General features: G+C 46.3%; 1 protein-coding gene across 1 annotated transcript in view; it reads left to right on the top strand.

Moving 5' to 3' along the window:
• EVL (Enah/Vasp-like) overlaps positions 1 to 21,631 on the top strand; it is a 124,035-nt gene that overhangs the window by 83,163 nt on the left and 19,241 nt on the right. The window contains 1 exon segment of the mRNA XM_009891081.1: positions 19,652 to 19,715. Coding sequence (XP_009889383.1) covers positions 19,652 to 19,715 — 64 coding nt within the window.

Raw genomic sequence — 21,631 nt, forward strand, 5'->3', positions numbered from 1 at the left:
GGGGCAGGAGTTCCTCCCGTCGTCAATGAACCAGCTGTTACGGCAGATGATCGCGCTAAATTTCAGGTCATTTGATAACTAGGGCAGGCAGCCGTGTTTTGCAGTTCAGCTTGGGTGACATGTAGATTAAGAACTTCATCGGCACGATGCAGAATCGCTCATGTTTCTCGGCTGCCCGGGTGGGTTTTTGCTGGGGGGGGGGACGGGGAACAGGGGGTTCAGCTGGCTCCCGTCCTTGGCAGGCGGATAGCAAGGGTTGTCTCCTGCTTGGCACTTGTGCCTGCGAGAAAAGTGCAGGACGTAGCTAGTTTTTTGGCTTTATTATGAATGACATTCAGAGAAAAAAGCTATCACTGAAATCCGCAGGCTGTCTGCAGGCCTGGTAGGCTCTGCTTGGTCCTGTCAGCCGTTTCTTCAGCGTGAATTGTGGCACCAGCTCCCAGACTTGCAAAAAAGCCTTATGCCCCACATCAGGGAAGGGGAAGGAAAGCTTCCCAATTCCTTCAGTGGCTTGGCAATACCGGAGAGGGGACACACAGGGAGGGGGGAGACCATAAGGAGCCTTTTTGAGGAGCAGCCCCACCGTGCTTGTTTTGCTCAGGCTGCTCGGAAGAGAAGTGGCAAAAGTTGGTCGGGGCGGGGGGAAGGGTTATTGTAAAATTCTGGGGAAAGCAGCTGGAAATATCACAGTAATTTTCTCAGCTTGGCAGGCTTTTAAGCTTTAATGAATTCCCAGAAGAGTCAAGCAGATCGTTGGTGTAAACTAAGTGATAAGCGATGATCCTGTATTCCTAGATTTTTAGAGCTGGAAGAGATCATTAAAGCTATCTACTCTAACTTCTGTGTTCAAACGTATGGTGTTCTGCCGATGAACTCTTTACCAAGTATGTAAACCCCTGTTTGTGCTTGAAAGACATACTTTAGAAACCCACAGTCTTGATTTAATAACTGCATATATGATAGAGAATCTACTACTTCCCCAGTTAATAAGTTTTCCCAACTGGCTCATTAGCATCCCTGACAAAATACCGTGTCGGAAAGGGTACGCCTTGCCTCTGGGGAACACCGAGCTCAGGCACCTGCCTTGCTGATGCTCATACACAGTTTCCAAACCAGACTGTCTGGCCATCTCAGCACCAGGCAGGATTTGGCCAGCCTGCCCTCCGCCGGGCTGGGTAGGCACAGAGTGGGGCTAAAAGAGGATGCTGAGGGGCTGAAACAGCACTGGCGTAAGAAATGTGGGAATAAAGGCAGGACGACAATAGATTTTGAGAACTAACCTTGGAGAGCCATTTTGGTGTGAATAAGGCTGGTTTTAATTTAATTTAGAAGGCTGTATCTGTCCTCTCTCCCTCCAAGCTGCTCGTAACGTGGTGAAAGGCATCTACACTTTGTACTGGTAAAATTTAAGGAGAAGAGAGCAGGGCAGTAGGTATTTTGACAGAGAGCAGACTGCTGAAGATGCCTGCCGTATTAGAGGCGGCAGCTAAGACTTGGGTTTCCGTGTTTCAAAGTGAATACGCCCTTTAAAGCAAACCAGCTATTTTTAACTCTTATTCTGGGAAGTCCTTTTTCCCTGTGCTGGCAGAGAAGATACGTGCAGTGTGTCACAGTTGTCTCACAACCGCTTACCTCGCCAGCCTCCTTTCAATAAGAAAGTCAGATAATAGGGCAGAAAGTTGGTCAACGCAAGCTCAGTGATTCATAAAACCCCTGCTCCTCACTCCAGGGGGTGAACAGGGAAGGGGGAAGCCTGTTTCATTCTGCAGGAGAGGTACCATTGAGGACGGGAAGACAGAGCCAAGCAGGTATTTCTCACTACAATGAGAGCTGGCACGCCGTGGCCCCCGCAAGGCATGGTCACCCCTGGAATGAGGAGGGGAGGTTTATGAATCACGGAGGTTGGGTGACCAACTTCCCCTGGTACACCCCGCAGTGATTCACCAGTGGTGAGCAGAACGGTGAGCCAAGATGCAGAGTGATACTCCGTTTTCTCAACCCTCCCTGAATCTACGGGTATTTTGGTAGAGCTTGTGGCTTAGTCGCTTAGGATTAGACTCATCCCAGCTATATTTACAGGACTGAAAGTCTGGCGTGGAGTCTCACCCAGACTCCTCCTGTAATCAGTGGAGAGACGCGCTGCCAGGGAGGATTCATCCTTCATTCAGCTTGGCACTGATCACTGAGGAGGCTTTAGGTGATGCAACCAGGAGTTTGCAAAGCTGAAGTATTTTTGCACTGTGCTTGCTAGCCTCTTTCCAGGAGTTTGGGGCTTTTTCTTGGGTCTCAGGCTTTCTGCATCATATGAAATGTACATCACAGTCTCCCCCGAAATCCTCGTGCTTACTCACAGGGAACAGAATGCACTTTCTGAACATTTTCAAGTGAATCATAATCAGTTTTCAAGTTTAACTTAATTAAAGTTGAGACTTCTGAGAAGTATTGAATCCATGCCAGCGATTCCTTTATACCAAATGATCTTAGTAGCAGTGTAGCATAGACTTCAAAATTCCCCATCAGTTAAATTAATTGAATTTTTTTGTAGACGACAATTTAGAAAGCAATATATTGCAATACAGGTATGTTACTAGTGACTCTTTAATTGTTACCATGCTATGGGATACTGACAGGCAGCAACTTAAATAACTTGCAAGTGGGACAACTGTCATCAGAAATAACAGCCTTCATCTTTCCCGTACAACTATTTTGCCCCTAGCAGTACCCTGCAAAGAAAAGATATGTAAAATGCAAGCATGTCTTTTAAAAATAGCTTAATTTAGGACCACAAACACTGACATGGCTTAATCATAGCATATTATTAGAGAATGGCATCGGTACAAGACGCTCCAAAGCAGTGTTAGCGGTAATCTTTACTTGAGTTGATGGGGGTTTTCTGGGCTCAGTCTGTGAGACTCGCATCTGCCTGGAATGCTTCTCGCTCTCTATTTCTTGGCAGAAACTTCCAGTCTTGCATCCTATTTAAAACCGTTTATGACTGGAAATATATATTAGGGTCTAGTTCTGAAATAGATGCTGTGCCAGGTGGGTCTTCTCGCTCCCGTGGGCGAGTGTTGGTTCAGGCACCTGAACCTGGGCTGTCCCTGTAAGAAATGAAGGTTACACGCTGCATTCCTAGGTTGGTCTCACTCCGTTGTGCTGGTATTGCAGACACTGAAATTCGGGAGGGGATCCATCAACTCGGAGTCAGTGTGGGCTCAGCCAAGGTCTCCATGCAGGGAGCAGCTCTGGCGAGATAAAATGTGGAGATGAGCGGGGTGCTTTCTCCCAGGTCTTTAATCTGCTCCATACAACCCTACTCCAACCAAATTGCTCGGGTTTGTGAATGTCATCTCTCTAGGCTCGCAGCCATACCACAAGTATCGTGGGATGCTGGGAAACTGCTGGGAAACTGGTGGGAAACACTTCAGCTCTCCTCAGCACAGTACCCAGGAGTCCTCTGGAAGCGATGATGGAAATGGAGGTTGAGAGCAGGGAAAGGCAATATAAAAAGTTAAGCCTGGTTCAGTGTAAGCCGCTTCTACAGGTAGAACAAAACATCTGGTGCTGATCCTCAATAAACAAAGCCAGTTTCCATCTTCAGGACTACAGTAATCTGGGCAATGGCATGACGATGGCTTTTTTAGTATATTTTGCCCAGCTGAGGAACTTAAAAGTTCATTGGTCTCCTTCTTGAGTGTTTTTCAAAGCTTGGTAGAGTACAGACCTTCTGAGGGTGCCAGTGGATAAAGACACTGCTAAAATCATGAAACCAAGCACTCAGTTCATTTCACAGCGTTATTTCAGTTTTGGCACGGCCTCTGGTTTCTTAGCTGTCTAATGCGCTGGGAAGCGCCTGCCCAAGCATGGATGATAGGTATTAGGAATAAAAAAGGAAAGCAACCTTTTCAATGAAGGGCAAAAATGTACAGAAATTAAAATGACACAAGTCGTATCGGCTGCATATTGGCTCCTGTGCGCACAGTCTCTAGATCTAATCAGTAGGTGCTCAGACAGATAATTACAGTCTTCCTGCAAAAGGCTGCATGTAGGAGAGCCACCTGCCTGCCTCCTACCACTTGCAGGATCAGAGCTGCCCTTTACTTTTACTGCTGCAGATTGTGGAATTACGGTTTTCCAACTTCTGTTTAAAACAGAAGCATTTTTCTGGCACATCTCCTCTCAGAGGACCGCTGCACCAGGTAAGCGCTGGGCATCAAGAGTCATTTGTCGGCCTTTGCTATAGACTCAGTAGCGATTGATATTTGTCAAAAATGCAATTTGCGCAATTGATTTCCTGTTGCAAGGACTTCAGGAGCAGTTGGCTGAGGGAGCGTTTGTCTTCTAGCCAGCTGCTATTGGTTCGTGCTCAAAATAAGGTCAAGGTTGCTTTTTGTACAGGAGTAAGAGGTGGTCAACTGAGTTGTTACTCTAAATCTCTTTAGGTGCCCAACATCTGCAAGCGCTGCTCGTTCGGCACTCGTCCCACTCTGGAGACATTCAAAACCCACCTGGATGCCGTCCTGTGCAACCTGCTGTAGGTGACCCTGCTCTGGCGGGGGGGTTGGACTAGATGATCTCCAGAGGTCCCTTCCAACCCTAACCATTCTGTGATTCTGTGATTCTGTCTGTCCTGCCACAGGCAACCTTCAGGAAGTCAAGAGGCAAATAATGGTAGTAAGAAATTACTTTTCTGGGAGGGGGGGGTTATGCCCAGTACCATGTGCTGCATGTCAGAGTATAAGTCACTTTTAAGTGACTTCCATACTGCTGGTGGCACACGTACCACAGCTTGGGAATCCCAGTACAGGTGCTATAAAAACAGTTGGTCACAATGTTTCTGCCCACACCTGAATTTTATTTTCCCTACCTAAACCAACACTGAAAGTGTCCAGCAAGTCGTAACCTTGTTTGCCCAAAGTAAGAAGTGGAGGTGGTGGGCCATGTCGTACTCTCCGGGGCAGCTGCTCTCTCAGGTTCTTCAACTATATTTCCCATGGGCCATGCTGCTATTTCCCATTTGCGAGGGGCCACTTTCTTGCTGGTGTGACTGTGGGTCCCAGTCTTCATTTCAGAGTCAGGAGTGATGGTGGAGCCCCTGAAGGAACCTGTTCTCAGTCCATATGTGCTCTCCTTGCAGATCACCTAAAGCCATACTGTGCCACTTAGTCACATGGCGGCACTGGCTCTGCTGCCCCACTTTGTGTTTGAATGAGCTGTTTAAAAATATTACGTTAATTTTAGGGTTAGGCAGAGGGAGAGGTGAGCATACCCACTCACTCGTTTTCCTGGTTGCATGGCAGGCTGTTGGCAGGGTGTTTTCTGTGCAGAAGAATCTGCAGAAGTTTCTTGATTGGATCAGTCTGAGATTCACTGAGATGCTGCTTGGCCTCAAAGGATATTTTTCAGCTTTCCATTAATCATGGGCATATTTAACCCCTTAGCAACCAAAATCTTAACACATAAAAGATAAAGGCAATAAAGAAAATATGGAGTAACAGATACTCTTGGCCAAATAAGTCATTAAAAGAGTTAGATAGATTCTCTTGACAGAATGAAGTTGTACTTCTCTGTGTTTACAGATTCCCTCATTAGTTTGGTTTTTAATTGTCTGCATGTGTGTAGTACTGTTTTCTTTTGAAAGAGCAGGTGGTTCCAACGGTGGTGCAGGATAAGTCAGCAGTTCAGAGATCAGATCTGATATTTTACACCAGCCAGATGCTTCCCTTCATTGTGAGATATAGGAGGAAAGCAAAGGAGAACAAAAAGGATTTGGAGCGTCCTCAGAACTGACAATGCAATGGCTTGAACGTGCCTTTTTCTCTATAAAAAATTGGAGTCCTGATGATAAAACAACGTAAAGTTTTATTATTTTAATGCCAGTTTTGTTATTCTAAATTTATTTCTGGATTTTTTTAAACCCTCAGAGAGTAATTACCCCAGACCATTGGCATTTATGGCTATGGAAACCTGAATTTACACTCAGGTTTGAGCGCAATATTGCTGTTTGCTGATGTGCCTCTAATGGCTGTATAAGCCAGCAAGCAGAAAACAACGAGCATATGCAGGTAGAATTTAGACCATCTGTGTGCCATAGTGAAAAAGATAGTTTGCTATGAACAGAGTTTTTGCTGTCTCATATATTAATTAGTTAATACTTGTTTTGCTGCATCTGATAGTGGAGCATACCTGAGAGCTATCGATATTGTAGACTTAAAATGGGACATAAATAATTCATAGCAACAAGCATTAGAAACCATATGATAAGCAGCTTTGCTATTAGAATATCTACGTATCACTCGAACGCTCTGAGTATGTTTTAACGTTGTAGGAGTACAGGTACAGGGAAAGCAGCTACTCAGTTATGCTGGATATGTATTGTTTGAGAAGGGTGGGAGGGGCTGTGATGTATTGCAAGGTAGTTATGAACCTGTCTCCTCCTGGGGTTTCACCTGCTCTAACCATACGAAGAGCCTTATTCTTTTTATTCAGCATATTCTAGAAATCAAAAATTAGATAAAAGACTTGCCTGCTAAGTTCAGTGGGTCAAAACACTAATCGGTCTAAATCAGAGTAGTGTCACTAAAGCTGTGGAGATACACCCACCAAACCAGCTAGGAATTTGCTTGAAGAGCACAGGATTGGGCTGTGTGATGTCCCCAGCAGACAGTATAGTGCAAAGGCAAGGAGAAGGGCAAGAAACAGATCAAAGGAATGGTGATAAGGCAAAGACGACAGAGAATGAATATTCTGCGTAGCCTCCTCATACAAACTGTCCATTAACTGCGACTGGATTGCCGCTGCGAGACCCGCCGTATTTAAATATAGAAGAGGAAAGCGATTAGCAGGCAAAGTAGAATGGGAGAAAAGTGTCGGGATCAGAGGAGATGAGGAATGATGGGATGATGCAAAGAACTGAAAGACAGTAGATGGGGATTTTAAGCCATACATATTTATTTCTGAATCCGGCATGTTCACACTTCTATTTTAAAACTAGTGCTCAGCATTCATCGCTGGTGTAGCCCCTTCGACTTCAGCAGCTACACTGCCAGTGAACTTGATCCTGCATGTTCATTTGCAGTCATTTTTTTCCCCAGTACAAGCTAACTTTCTGCTTATTCACGCTTCGCGTTTACTGTAATTAACTTGCACGCAGGCGAACATACGGCGATCTGATTGGGGCAGAAAAATGCCATTTCTTTCTGACTTTCGCGGTATTATGCGAAAGTCCAGACAACGAAGTCTGGCACTGAGACGGCCCGACGCGTTTTGATAGGCGAGGAAGAGGGTTCCGATTAAATATTTATGCGGCCGGGCCCGCTTTGCTGCTGCAGCGGTGTATGGATTACACCTGGTGAAACCTGGTCTGCAGCGGGGCGGGCGGTAAGTGCTGGGCATGAGGAGGGTGCAGAGAGGAGTGCGCTGAGGAGGCTGCTGCCATACTATGGTCAGCAGGGAATGGATTTGGCACTGCTTCTGCCTCTGCCATTGTGACTGCATCATCCTGTGCCGAATGTCTTGTAGGTGATGGAAACCTCCCCGCTGCCTTGCACGCCCCCGTGCCTTGCATGCCGTGCTCCCGGCAGGAGCCGTCCTGGGAAAGGGGGAAGGGATGCTTGTGCCGGGGTGTTTTTGCATGGAAATGTTCTGTGCTGCCATCCAGTTGTGCTGGGAAGTCGCTCGCAGTTATAGCTCATCAATGGATCGTTTGGCTTTCGCTTGCTTTTAATTCTGGCAGGCGGGTGGTAGGATGCTGAGATAATATTTGAAAGAAATGACCCATTAGGTTCAGGTGACAGCGGCGTTATTCAGGGCTGTTAAATCAGGAGAAGTCATTACAGGGGGAATACGGGACGATGACTTCTGGATCAGCATGTTGGATTGCTTCTGTCTTTACTTGCTGAGGAATAGCATCTGTACTTATGGAACAGATACTGGTTTAAAAAAAGCAGATATGAACAAGGACAGCATTTTATACCTGCTGTAGTTATCTGGATATTTACCTATTTTATTTCTCCATAATGACCTACCTGTGACTGTCAGTTCCTGTTAGCTTTTCTGGAAATGAGGATTTTCAGGGTTGTGGGAGGTTGGGCCATTAGGCTGAGGAAGACGGGTGGTTTTACTATGGACCTTCCTAGTCAGGAGGACTTGTGCCTCCCTTAAGCGGAGAGGTTGGCTTTTGGTGTTAGTGTGAGCGGGATCAGGGGCTGTATTTGACTTTTTTTGTTTATCCATTGAATTTATTAGACTTGTGTGTTTCTTGTCAAGGAGGACTACCCATTGCTAATGTTTTTTTCTCTTTTTTTTTTTTTTTTTCATAAATCCCTACATTTAGTTGTGTTTCACTGAAAAGTCCTCCCAGGACTCTGTCCAGGTACAGGTGCCCATCCTAACTGCCATACAGCAGCGCTGGGGTTTAAATCGTGGTCTTGTCTGGATCGTAACCATTGACTAGCTGTGTGTTTATCATGTGGTGTTTTCTATGTGTACATGTTGCTTCGATGCACGTACGGGGCCCTGCTCTTCTCCACGTTGTGGAAAAGACTGCCCAGAGGAGTTTACTGTCTCACCGGAGAGTGAAAAAGGGAGGAGACACTTAAAAACAGAGAGACTTGCCCTGCACATGGAGTGGGGCCAAGTATAGGCTGTGGTGCTTCAGGCGCCTTGGGTGCTGCACCAGTCTACGCTAAGCATATATATTTTTCTGATTTAATGTGTCATAAGTCTTGTTGTTAAACAAAAGTAGGGATCATGTTTGACAAGCCAAGTGTGTAAATATCAGCTGATTGAACTCCTGTACATGCCAGAGGCTGGGTTGATTTTCCCTGTGGCTTCAGAGATTTTCGGAGATTCAATTTGACCCAAAAAAGGATTGAATTCCTGCTTTTTATTTGATGTAAGGAAATGTACCTATGAAGTGAGTATGAACAGGTATATGCATGTACTCGTAGAAATACACACATGGTCACGCTTAGCTAAAGGAAGACATTCAGTTTATATTTCACGAGATGGATGCATGTGGCTTGAGACATGGCCCCTTGAAGTCATTGGGAAAGTGCTTTCTGAGCTCAGCGATGCTCTTACTGCAGAGCACGAGGCCAGCGTTGCTGTTGGTACAGAGCCTGGCAAACCATCACCAGAGCGTAATAATTCCTGTCCTCATTAAAAGCAAATTCAGGAAAATATCTTTGTAATATAAGCTGTGTGTTTAGATGGCATGTATTGATTTCCACCCTCGGCTTCTTTGGAGCATCTACTGCCTGGGCTCTGGCATTAACCAGACCCCGGTGCAGTGGCAGGGAGGTGACAGCTTCTCAGTATGGCTAATGCTCTCGATACTAACAGGAGTCTGATGATATCTGGCATTTTTTTAACGTTCCATTACTGCCTAGAGGCACAAGATTATGAGCTAATCTTAACCTTTATTGAAAAGTTTTGAACCTGGATGTGCAGGAAAATAGGCTTAATGCACATTCTAAAAGACAATCAAAAAAAAAAAAAAGGAGGGAAAAAAAAAGAATTGAAGTGCTTGTGGACTTGTTTATTTAATATTAATAATCGTGAGTTTTATTTAATACTTTTGCTTAGCTAGTCTCATGCTTCTGAATTTTATAGATTACTTTTTCCCTTATGGCACTGATTGACATCTTGTCCCATCGTCTTCCCTGTACATGTTTATCAAGTCAGCAACACTGGAATCACACCCTTAGAAATTCAGCAACGCTTTTTTTTTTTTCCCCTTAAAAATCCCCCAACTATTCCCACAGCTTTCTGCGGACATGCCATTTTTCTCAGAGCCAGGGGCAGTTCCCATAACAAAAGCAATCGGTCATCCACAAAGCAGGACGCTTACTTATCGTGAAACTGCCTGCGGAAACAAGGCTGTTTCCCTAAATGTGGCAGAGCCCCTGCGAAGGAGGGAGGTGCTGGGGGCCGCGCTCGGTGCTGCCTGGCAGGTGGCTGCCTTATCCGCCTCTATTTCATTAGAGCATAATTGAGCGGCTGCTGAATTAGTTCTTTCTCACCTAGAGCTCAGCGTGGCAGACAAAATCCCCCCTCACCCCGGGATGCTCCGGTTCTGCCTTTCCCTGCCCTGGGCAGAGGTTTCCTGGTTGTACTCTTATTTCCTGGAAGGCCGACGCCGCGCAGGGTCTGGTCCTGTCCCGACGCCTTCGCTGGGCGCTGCGGAGCTGGGGCCTGATGCAGTCAGCCATGTGTGAGGCATCACCTGCACCTTTGCTGCCATCCTGAAGGTTCTGGTGCTTGAAGGACTTCTCCGGGAAGTGGGGGACCAAAGGTTCAGCCACCTCTCCTGCCCAGGGGGAACTGCAGCTTTCGTTTCCCACCTCCCCCTGCCCCGACAAGCTCGTGCTATTCTAGATCAGTGCGCAGTTGGGTTGTATTTTTTTTTTTTCCTTCCTGTTAGAGTGGAGCTGCTGAGAGCAAAATAAGTCCCAGTTCTTGTGCAATTCTTACATTTCACATTAATCGGTTACCGGATAAAACACAGGGAGTCCCAGCCCAGACACGAGGGTGTCCCAGCCCTGCTGCATGCCCTAACCGTGGGGATGGAGTCCCACCACCCCAGGCTGCACGCAGCGGGAGATGCTGACCCCGACAGCCCCAGAGCCACCTCACTGCAGTGTGTGCAAACTTCCTGTTAGCACTGCCACCTACGTGTATTTTTAAATTTCTTTTAAAGCTGGTTGAGCTATCTTTTATGTGAGAGGTAACCCAAGCTGTGCTCCTGAGCTGAGGCACTGACGCTGAGATAAATGCGCCCGAGCCATGTCCTTTACATATTAAATATGATCCCCGCTGTCAGAGTGCAGGTGCTTACTGCCGGAGCTGCTTTAGCATCAACTCATCTTTATTGCATTCAGAATGGGGAAAAAAACCCAACCAACCACGGTTTTCTCCAGCTCAGCCAAAACACCAGCATGAAAAATTATCAAATGCGGTGCCAGTGCCATGACGGATAAACAGCCAGGATCAAACAATTGCCATCCTATTTTATGCAAAATAACTGAATTAACAAGCTTAGCAGTTGAGTCAAAGGCACACTGGTTTCACGCCAATGTGTTCAGTAGCACTTCTGGTGAACTGAGGACGATTTCTTTCTAATCGTCTTGCAGCGCTGGGTCTTTGTGTGGCCTTTCTATTTGGTAACTCCTCTCTGGATCTCGTGCCTTCCACCCTGCTCAGTGCACACGCACAGCCGTGGGGTTGTGCACGCAGGAACCCCTGCAATTCCATTTGTTGGTTTTCCTAAAAAAAAAAAAAAAAAAGAAAAAGAAAACAGGCTGTGCACAGTGCACACACCTGTAGCTATGTAGTTGGAGGAGGTGTGAACTATGATAGGGTAGGGCACTCCCGTGATAAATACCGGGCTTGTTTTTCCAGCTCTGTCACTGTCCTTAAATCTTACCTACATCAGAAAGTTTCGGCAGTGAATGTTAAATCAGTTTTTAGTCTAAACGAACAGACTTCATACAGACCCTCACACCCTGATTTCAGTTGAAGGAGGGCCTGTTTCATGTTAGATTAAAGTAATCTTACGGGTAAAAGGTAAAAGGTAAAAGCAAAGCAATTGCAGTCTTGGGAATGGCGCTTGTAAGAGCTTCTAAGCTGGGAGTTTCCACAGTTTAGCTGAGAGCGGGTACCTGGACACACAGTGCTCCTCGTCCGGTGTAATATAAGGTGAAATGAGGTTGTGTGACATGTCGCTGGGGGTGCTTTTAAGAGGATGTGTTTGATTTTGCGCTGCCACAGACTTGCAGGGTCGCAGACCTGAGGGGCAAGGGAGGGAGGTAGAGAGGTTTTCTGGCGTAGAGCTGGAAGCGCTCACTTCCCTGCACTCTTCTTGCCTTAGGTCAAACCAAAACTCGCATGGTCTGCCTCAGAATAAGAGTGCCTTAGGTGACCTTTTGCATAGGTTTAACTGTGTTGGTAGCAAATCTCACCTGCAGGTAAATCGATGCAAACGAATTTTACTTGTGCAGACATGCTCTGGGTGTAACTGAGTCACTCTTAGCTTCCGCCTCACGGCACGGGTGAAGCTTAATTAAGGCCGGTAAAGTTCTTTCTTTGCAGTTCTCAGAGGGAAAAGTTTGGTCCGCGTGTAAATGAATGTTATAGAAGGCATTTCGTGTGCTCAGTTATAAATGCTGTGGAGGCACCCAGCCTGTGTAGATCATTCTCTGAAACTCTTTCTGTTTGAAGTTAATGTTTGACAGGAATGAGGGAAACCCTGCCCGACAGCAGGCTCTACCGCTGCACCCACACCCTCCCTCCGGTGGGCGTGCTGCCTCTCCCTCTGCTGTGGTGGTTTTGCTTACTGTGATTCAAATGATCCAGCAGCATCCCGTATGGAGCAGTAGGCGCTCTGTCACGTAGTTATCAGCACAACAAAACCTGCCTGGCGTTAAAATTTTAAAAACTGACCTGCAGAGAAAACTGCCCCGTTTGTCCGTCTGTCCATCTTTGCCTTGGCCCTTGCATCCCTGTCCGACAGACCCTCCCCGCAGCCTGCCTGACTCCTGAGTCTTGCATGTCAGACGAGGCAGGACCTGCTGAGTCCCAAACCCCCAGCATGGTATCCCCATGGCCTTGTGGAATCGCTGTGGTGGCATGGAATCGCTGTGGTGGTCTGGAATCGCCATGGTGGTCTGGAATCGCCATGGTGGCATGGAATCGCCGTGGCGGCACAGCAGCACTGCTGGGCAATTGGCTGTACCCAGTTGCAGCCACAGGGCGCAGTGAGCGGGGGGATTCCTCTTCCCAGTCCTTTAACTCGCCAGGGAGACATAGGTATGCGTGATCTGCCATATCATCCAGCTCTGGTTGGAGGAGCTCGGGCCCCAGAAGTAGTGTAGGCACCCTGCTTTATCTACGTGCTTTATCTAGGCTAACTAGATCGGTGCTTTGTCCAGGATGATTGTCCCTACTAATGAGTTTGAGTGCAGTGTCACTAGCGCAGAGATGGTGCGTCTGATTCCTGTGCCGGCTCGTTCGGTGGGCACTTCTCCGTGGAGTCTGGCCATGCTGGGACATCTGCGGCACGCGCAGTGCCCACCAGGACAGACTGAGGGGGCCGAGAGCCAGTCAAGGTCGTCAGGGCAGATGTTTAAAGTGCTGACAGAGCCTCCGCAGCAGCAGCGTGATTGCCCAACAGCAGCAAGAGAGCTAAAATTACAGCCCGGGCTGTGAACGCGGGGAAGCGGTGGTGTAAGGAGAGGCAGAGAACTTCCCTCCGCCGGCCGGAGCCCACTTGGTTTCACACCCACATCGCCGGGCTGGTCTGCCTGTGGGGCACCCGGGGGGTATTGGTCAGCAGCTGGGAGCAAGGAACCCCCTCGAGTGTCTGGGGGTGAAGGGAAGAGGTTGTGGTGAAGACAGCAAAATGCCCCGTCCAGGTGATACCCCCGGAGTGGGTCTGCAGGTCGGCCCCGGGAGCTGGCAGCAGCCCAGCCAGGACTCCCTGATGCCGGGAACAGTGGCTCAGGCTGGACCTGACTGGGGACAAGTCTTATGAGGAACGACTGAGGGAACTGGGATTGTTTAGCCTGGAGGAGAGGAGGCTGAGGGGAGACCTTATCACCCTCTACAACTACCTGAAAGGAGGTTGTAGAGAGGTGAGGGCTGACCTCTTCTCCCTGATGACAAGTGATAGGACGAGAGGAAATGGATTCAAGTTATGTCAGGGGAGGTTTAGATTGGATATTAGGAAAAAATTTTTCACTGAAAGGGTTATTAGACGTTGGAATAGGCTGCCCAGGGAGGTGGTGGATTCACCATCCCTGCAGGTGTTTAAAAAAAGGGTATGTGGGGACATGGTTTAGAAGTGGTTTTTGTCAGGGTAGGTTAATGGTTGGACTTGATGATCTTAAAGGTCCCTTCCAACCTCAACAATTCTATGATTCTATGATTAGCGCTGATCAAAATTGCTTTGGACAATTGGTTATTTATTTTTTTTCTATCAGAAAATGCCAATTTATTGGAAAGGTATCACTGTAGGAAAGAAAAGCTTTGCTGGAAGTTGTAAGCTGGAATGATTTGTTCTGTTCCAGTGAGGATAAGCAAGTGGTGACGGCACATTCCCAGGGTATAAATGATAACAGGTCAGACTTGGCGCTGGAACCTGAGTCTCCCGCAATAGAAGTACATGCTGAAACCATCAAGCAATGAGGGAGAGCTGTCTGCCTGTCTCTCACCTCTTCTCTCATAGTCTTCTGTGGGTTTTTTCCCCCCAAATCCTCATGTTGGGTTCATATGCAGAACAAAAATTTTCAGTCTCATGAAGTTACAGCCAGATATATTTCTCATCCACCTCTGACACTGGAACCTCTCCTTAGCCCACCACAGTGGTCACACTGGTCCGTGAGCACCATGGAGGCTATAGAGGTTGCAGACCCCCCTCCCTCCCGCCCCCCTTGGCAGCTGCTCTGTTTCCAGTGCGCAAAAGGAATAAAAGATCTGTAAGGGGGTTACATCGGACACAAAATCCTGGTTGCTCAGGGAAATCAGTCTGTTTTTGCCATTTCCTTCGTGCATGCAGGCAGTGGTGCCTGAAGTTGTAGCATAAGTAAAAAGGGGATAAAGAATGCTGCTTGGGGCTGCTCTGGCAGGAGAGAAACGATGACATTGTTCCTTCTTGCTCGTGCCTTCCTGCCACAGCTAAGCAGAAGCCGAGTTTTCCCTCGGTGACAGCTTTGGTCCCGTTTTGTGGCTGGCTGTGGGTCTGTACACAGACATCTCGGAGCGGTAGCAGGGCGCAGCGGTGCAGGAGCGGCCACCGGCATATGGAAACTATCATACCTGCTGTGAAGCAGTCCCCTGCTGCCAGGAGATCCCCATCGCCACCGTCAGGGACAGCTGGGAAAGGGCAGAGCAGGAGGAGAAGCAGCAAACACGGGAAACATCCGTGTGCTCCCGAAATCTGCCTTGAGCTGAATCACAAGATGCTTATATAAAACCGCGTTTAATTATTACAAAGCAACGAAGCGAGGAAACACAGACATTCACAGCGTATCTCCTGCATTAATTAGTTGCTAAAAATGTAGATTGCAACAGCTCTGAAGCTGCAAACGGGTCAGTAGCAAAACCGTCTCTCTTGGTTATTGTGCTGAGAAGCGCTCTTCTCTGTGAGGCTGTTCCCAAAGGCTGTCACGGTAAGAGGCAGCTCACAGGGCAACTCGAGAAGCACCTTTAAATGAGGATGCCATCACCAAGGCCACTTGCTGATCACGTCTGCTCAGGTCTGAGAAATATCTAAAAATGTGGAGAGCAGTTAAACCTCGAAATCTACTTGAATTTTAAAAACCCTCAGTCAAACAGGTGGCTGATGTATGTGCACTGCAGAGCATAGACATATGGAACCAGGCGTAAAAATAATCCCTGCCTTCAGCGTCTGTATGAGCTTTGGTCGAGCACGCTAAACGCAAGCTCAAGGACGAGAGAAACAAGAAGCTCTACTATTACGGAGATGGAAGTTGTTTGCAGACTTCACATCAGATGATAATGTGCCTGCATCTGCCCAGAAGTCTGCGTTGGGAGGGGGAGAAAATCTAGCAGAATTTATGTTTCTGGCAATGAACAGACCTGAAACTTTGGGTTGGACTTTTAAGTAATTGTATTGGCCACCCCCAGGCAAAATCTTGGTTACCAAAACAGAGTGCATCTAACCTTTTTCCTTAGGGTTTGCGAATTAAGGTTTCCTATTACTATAGAAAAACTATTGGTTTGAATAAGATCACAAGCAGGATGCCAGAAGGAATTATTTCATATGGTCGTGTGTAGCTCAAGCAAAACAACAACCAGTGGCAAACGGAACCAGTGTGTTTCCCCACCGGTGGCAAGAAGAGTTGTAACCCCACGGGCAGCAAAAGGTGCTACTGCCCTGAGCACCCTGTTATCCCAGGGCAACTCCACACACAACTTCCCTTAAACTCTTTTCCGACCACTTCCAATCAATACAAGCCTCTGCAGGAGCACAAAACAGGTATCCCTATTCCCACAGGCTGTGATTGACCTCTGCAGCTGGTCTAGACTTCTCCTCAGGTGGCATTATCTTACCAAGTTTTCCTCCACTGCTGCTTGTTTTACACAGGAGAGAGGACAAGCTACCTATCACAGCTTCATCCTCCTCTTCTGTTCATGCTTGCCTGGTTTTGTCTCCCAGCTTCGTTAGGGTACTTCACTTCTAAAGCACTTGGAGGAGAAAACGATGCTAAACAAAACCAATGTGCAGAAGAGGACATGAAAAATATCTTAGGATTGGGTATGAAGTGAAGACAGTTCACTTCTTTAATGTCTCACTACTGATCACGAATCAAATAAAAGAAAAATGAGTTTGGAAAAGATTTAAGTAAATGAATGATGTTGTGCTGCAGTGTGTTGATTTAAGTAAGAAAGCTAAACCTGTAAAAGAGAGGAATTAGTCATTACTCAGAAAACACTAATTGTTACATGTCTCAAGATATCGGAGAGAGAATTAAGGCATTTTGGGGGCCTGCAGTCGAGTACCCTGTGCATCTGAAAAGTTGTCTGTTTTTTTTAAATTAATATGCAAATAAAAATATCTACAAATTTGTCACCACTTATGCAAAGAGTTTTTGAATGTTGGTTATTTTATGAGTAAGGTCTGAAGTAGGTTCTTTCCTTCTGATCTTTTTTCTCTTGCTTTTGTTTGCCAAGAGGAGGGCATTTCTATAGAAACTATGAAGAAATTGGCAATTTCAAAACATAATTAGGAGCTTTATGTTCTTCATTTTAAGGATATTTCACACTATGACCAAATAATAACAAGAACAAAATGTGGCCAACTGTAACAATCAGCTGGGGTTCTTAATGTAAAAAAAATCAGTGACTGTTAATACATGGAACTCATCTCCGAATAAGGGTGTGAAATCAAGTTATTTCAGTAACGTGAGGGAAAAAAAATTACAGTAGCATTGTCTGAATTGACTTGTGGTCTGTTCTGGGAATATATCAGGTATTTGCTGTACCACAGACAAATTTTTTAAAGCTAGTATTCATTTTGCAATCGTGTGTTGCAACTAAAAGCTGTGTATTTAGTTTCAAGTGTGGCCTTAGTCCTGCAAGCATACACATACATACTGGGAAATATAAGTAAACTTGTTGAATTTAGTGGGTCTTCTTCGTGCTGAAAATTGAGATGCACTTGTTTGCATGCTCATATGGTGTTTTGTAATGTTCCCTTAAAAGGGTTTCTTTATGCTGCTTTCAAGATTGATTTGGTTGAATTTGTTTGGTTTTAAACCTACATAGACAGTTCGTAACAGTGGCCACAGAAAACAGGAGGTGGGGTTTTTTTTGGTGTAGTGTTGATAGTCTGGTTTTTGATTCCTTCTGCATGTCTCGTATTAGTCAAACTGGCCACACTGCCTCATTTTTCTGGGCATTTGGCCCCAAGAGAAGACTTATGCCAATGTACCAGATTAAGATGGTATCATTAGAGCCTGCTCTATACTTTGACATGATTTATTGCCGGAGAAGAATTGTTCTTTCTTCCACCTTGTCCTCTGGCTTTTCTTGTTCATGTTGGTGCCTACTTTTCATCCTCTTTCCAAGCAGAGTGCTGGCATCCATATGATGCTCTGTGTCTTTGTACAAGGGAAGTTTTCTCGTGATGAAATCATACACAGTGATGAGCACAGCTAAGGCTTGTCATGGTGGGATTTGTTAGCTGGTGAGGGAAGCGTAACCGCCGTGAGCCCTGGAAGTCTTTCACCCAGAAGTCTACTGACTGCAGTATCTCACAGGTACATGTATGTACACGGGAGAACGTGGGTGTTACCTGCACGCACCGGAGCCAGGGTCCAAACCGGTGCCACTGCTAACTGTGGGGAGTCAGTCTGGTCCAATGCCACAGGTCGGGGATGGGACATGATCTGTCCTCCTACCCTGGTCAGAAGAAGTTTCAGTTCACTCTGGAACTGCTGCTCAGGGGGAGCTCTGCCTTTCTGTCACCTCAGTGGTGAAGACACGCAGTACAGGCGTTCACGCAGTAACACGGCATCCTCCTCACACCTTAGACTCCTTACGCGTGAGCCTCCTGCCGTGTGCTTCCCAAATACCTGCTAAGCTCTTTCCTGAGGCTTGCTTCCAAAAAAGACCACCCTCTCCACCCTGCCCCATTCATTGTTTCGTGTGATCTTTACAAAATGTGGCATTTCTGTCTAAATAGTTTGCCAAAGGCGTGTGACAAACAATATTAAGTTGTCAGTCGTGAGACATTAAATAAGTGAACTGTCTTCACTTCATACCCAATCCTAAATGTTAGAGCTTTTGACTCAGTGGTTATCACCGGTTGCATTTTTGGGATACCCAAAACTGTAATACATGGGCCCGATTTTTCAGAAAGTGCTGTGTTCCCTTTCTGCAAATGTTAGTCCTCAAACACATTTCAAATATATTCACAATTTCATCAGGATCAGTCAGCGCTCTGGAATTTCAGACTGCAACGCATTTCTGCCATCTTTCCCCTTTTCACACAGTCATACTTTCTAAATTTGTTTTCAGATTACATTCTGCCTGGCAGAAACATATAAAGAAAGTTGAGAGAAATATCCTTAGCAATTTGTGAGTGACATATTTGGGTCTGTAAGTGTTTAATTCTGTTTTGCTCTTGTTGAGTAACTTTTAAATGGATGAAATTTTACATTTGAAAATGAAAAAAATAAGGTAGACATAATAATTTCCTGCATGTAACCGATCTATTTCTCAGTGCCGTTTATCAGGAAAATTGCAGTTGTATATAATAGAACTCTTATCTGTTTAGTCCCAGTTGAAACCCACCTTGTCAAATTAATGGAACAATCTGTCTTCCACTGAGTGCAAGACCACTGTAGCTTATGTTACCAACAATTATTTTTATTGTCAGAATAATTATTTCTTTCTGAAAATGGCACGTGAGTGTCAGTGTGCTCGATTAAATGTCCAAGAACAGAGATTAAATGATCAGAGTTGAGAGAGGAAATGTGAATTAAATGTTGACGAGCATAGTCGGGTTTTGTTGGTGAGCGCTCAGCTTGGTGTGGATCCTGCAGAAGCAGAAGACCGACAGCGCTGTGAAATGACAAGCCACCTTTGTAAAAGGCTTTTTTAATTTTGCATCTCCATGCACCTTCCATCCAGGTAGCTTTTTGATGCCAGCCTAGCATCGGAGCAGCTAGCACGTACGCTCACAAACTCATCACTTCGGTTGAATTACTGTGCAAGGACAGAATAATCCAGGGGGGTTAGATCTGAACCCCGTGAAGCTCCAAATGCATCCCAGTGTGATGGACTGTCCTTCCACAGGACATCTTTTGCAATACTACAGGTCTTCACCATCGCCAAGGGATTAGTATGTAGTCTACAGCTACTGTGATGCCAGGTTTCTGGACAAATCTGCTCACACATTTAACCATTGGATTCTCCCCATGGGACTAAAAATTTACAGGAGGCAATGATTTGTCAAACAGGAAAAAATGAATTTAAAAAAAAAATAAAGCAAAGAGAGGACAATAATGTTTCAGGGTTTTTCTCTCATAGTAAGATGGAGAAGCAGCTAATCTGAGTGGCAGTGTTTTTTGGAAAAGTCAGCCACACTTGCTTTTCTAATAGCATTCTCTCATGTTTTTGGTAGGTCCAGCTGCCCAGCGCCAGGTCCAGAATGGGCCATCTCCAGATGAGATGGAAGCACAGAGAAGGTAAGTTAATCAGTTATGGTTGCATTCTAGTTTTTAACTTGGATGAACGTGCGGTCCTTGCTCACCAATAAGCACTGCTCTTTTTACTTTTACCTGTTTTAAGCTGATTCTGAGTTTTCTGTAATTATTGCTAACGATTCTGTAATGACTTTTAAAGGATGAAGTGAACTGAAGGTCTAGGTAAACTCTTTGCTCAAAGGCAAGTGATGTTCAGAGTTAAAGACAAAACGTGTTTAAAAGAAATTTGTAGAGGTTGCGTTTCTCAGGTGCATTAAGAAAGCGTAACCTTATCCTGGTCTGCATCACCTGCAGGCAGCTGAGAGTCATATTGCCCAGGGAGCACCTGATGGACCACACACACTCTTAGTAATAGCTTAGGCCCCTTTTGTCTATGGCTACTTCCTATGTCATAGGCTTTTCTTTTTATGAATGTTTTGCTCTCAACCAGGTTAATAAATGAAAGCATAAAGCCATACCCTTCACCTTTACACCCATGTCATACTTGGTGCCATAATTACACATGGCCTTTTCTCTAGCTGCTACGAGTGGTCTCCTTGATGTCAAAGGGAAGGTGGGCAGGAGTGTTTGTCCTTATATGCCTGTCTCCATAACCAAATTATGAGGCCCATCTCATTTCAGCTTTGCTGATTCAGCCCAGATTCCTGTAGCAGCAGTAGAAATCCCCGTAGCAGCAGTGTCTTCAGCTCCCTTCGCTAAGTATAAGACACACCTTTGCCAGGCTGAGAAAGTTGGGGTTGTTCAGCCTGGAGAAGGGAAGGCTCTGGGGAGACCTTATAGTCCCTTCCAGTACCTAAAGGGGGCCTACAGGAGAGCTGGGGGAGGACTTCTTACAAGGGCAGGTAGTGATGGGACAAGGGGGAATGTCTTCAAACTGGAAGAAGGTAGATTTAGATGAGATACTAGGAAGAAATTTTTCACTTTGAGGGTGGTGAGACACTGGCACAGGTTGCCCAGAGAAGTTGTGGCTGCCCCATCCCTGGAGGTGTTCAAGGCCAGGCTGGATGGGGCTTTGAGCAACCTGGTCTAGTGGGAGGTGTCCCTGTCCATGGCAGGGGGATTGGAACTAGATGATCTTCAAAGTCCCTTCCAACCTAAAGCATTCTATGATTCTTTCCCATTCTGGACAAAGTCTTCTGCTCTGACTGGTAGTCCATGCTGTCAGAGCTGTGATCTGTCTGCCCGGCATCGGTGGTGCCCACACCAGCAGCACTGCTTAGCCAGCTGGTGCTTCCCTGATGAAGTATAGGCTTGTGCACACACAAAAAAAAGCACCTTTGCTCCCCATATTCCTGCTCACTGCGAGTGTGTTTCTGCTACTGTATGAGAAACAGCAGAGCACGTTCTGCCGTAGCTCATGTAAGCTGGTGAGCCTCACTTTGTCAGGAGTGCGCTGGAGTACAGAAATGGGCAGGACCTGCGGCTGTTCCACGTTGGGTGCCTGGCATTGCTTAGATGAGGTGTCTGCCTTTGCTTCTGTAACGAGAGGAAGATCACCGAGCGCAGTTAGCCCTCCAGAGGACTTGGCCCAATGTTTGGTTCAGATAATAAATAGCTTTGGAAGGGTTTTAGGGGAACCAGACCTGCAGGGGCAGTTCAGCACCGAAGATGTCAGATGTTGGTTCGACGCGACAGAGGCTCAGTGTGCTCTGCCTTTGTTTTAGGTGCAACCTGTAAGCGGGCAAGGTCCCCCCTTGCTGGGTCCAGGGACTGCCCTGGTCCTATGGGTTGTGTAGCTTAACATCACATGCTCCTGGAGCAGCAGAGATGAAGTGCTGCAATATATTGTTTGCATTCACACTCCAGGGCTACCGTTCTCACTGGTCCCTACACAAAACCATGTATAGGTCATTTCAGACGAGGCCCTTACACAGGCTGCAGTAGGTACCTAGGATTCT

Source organism: Charadrius vociferus, unplaced genomic scaffold, assembly GCF_000708025.1.
Source record: "Charadrius vociferus isolate BGI_N301 unplaced genomic scaffold, ASM70802v2 scaffold228, whole genome shotgun sequence".
NCBI lineage: Eukaryota > Metazoa > Chordata > Aves > Charadriiformes > Charadriidae > Charadrius > Charadrius vociferus.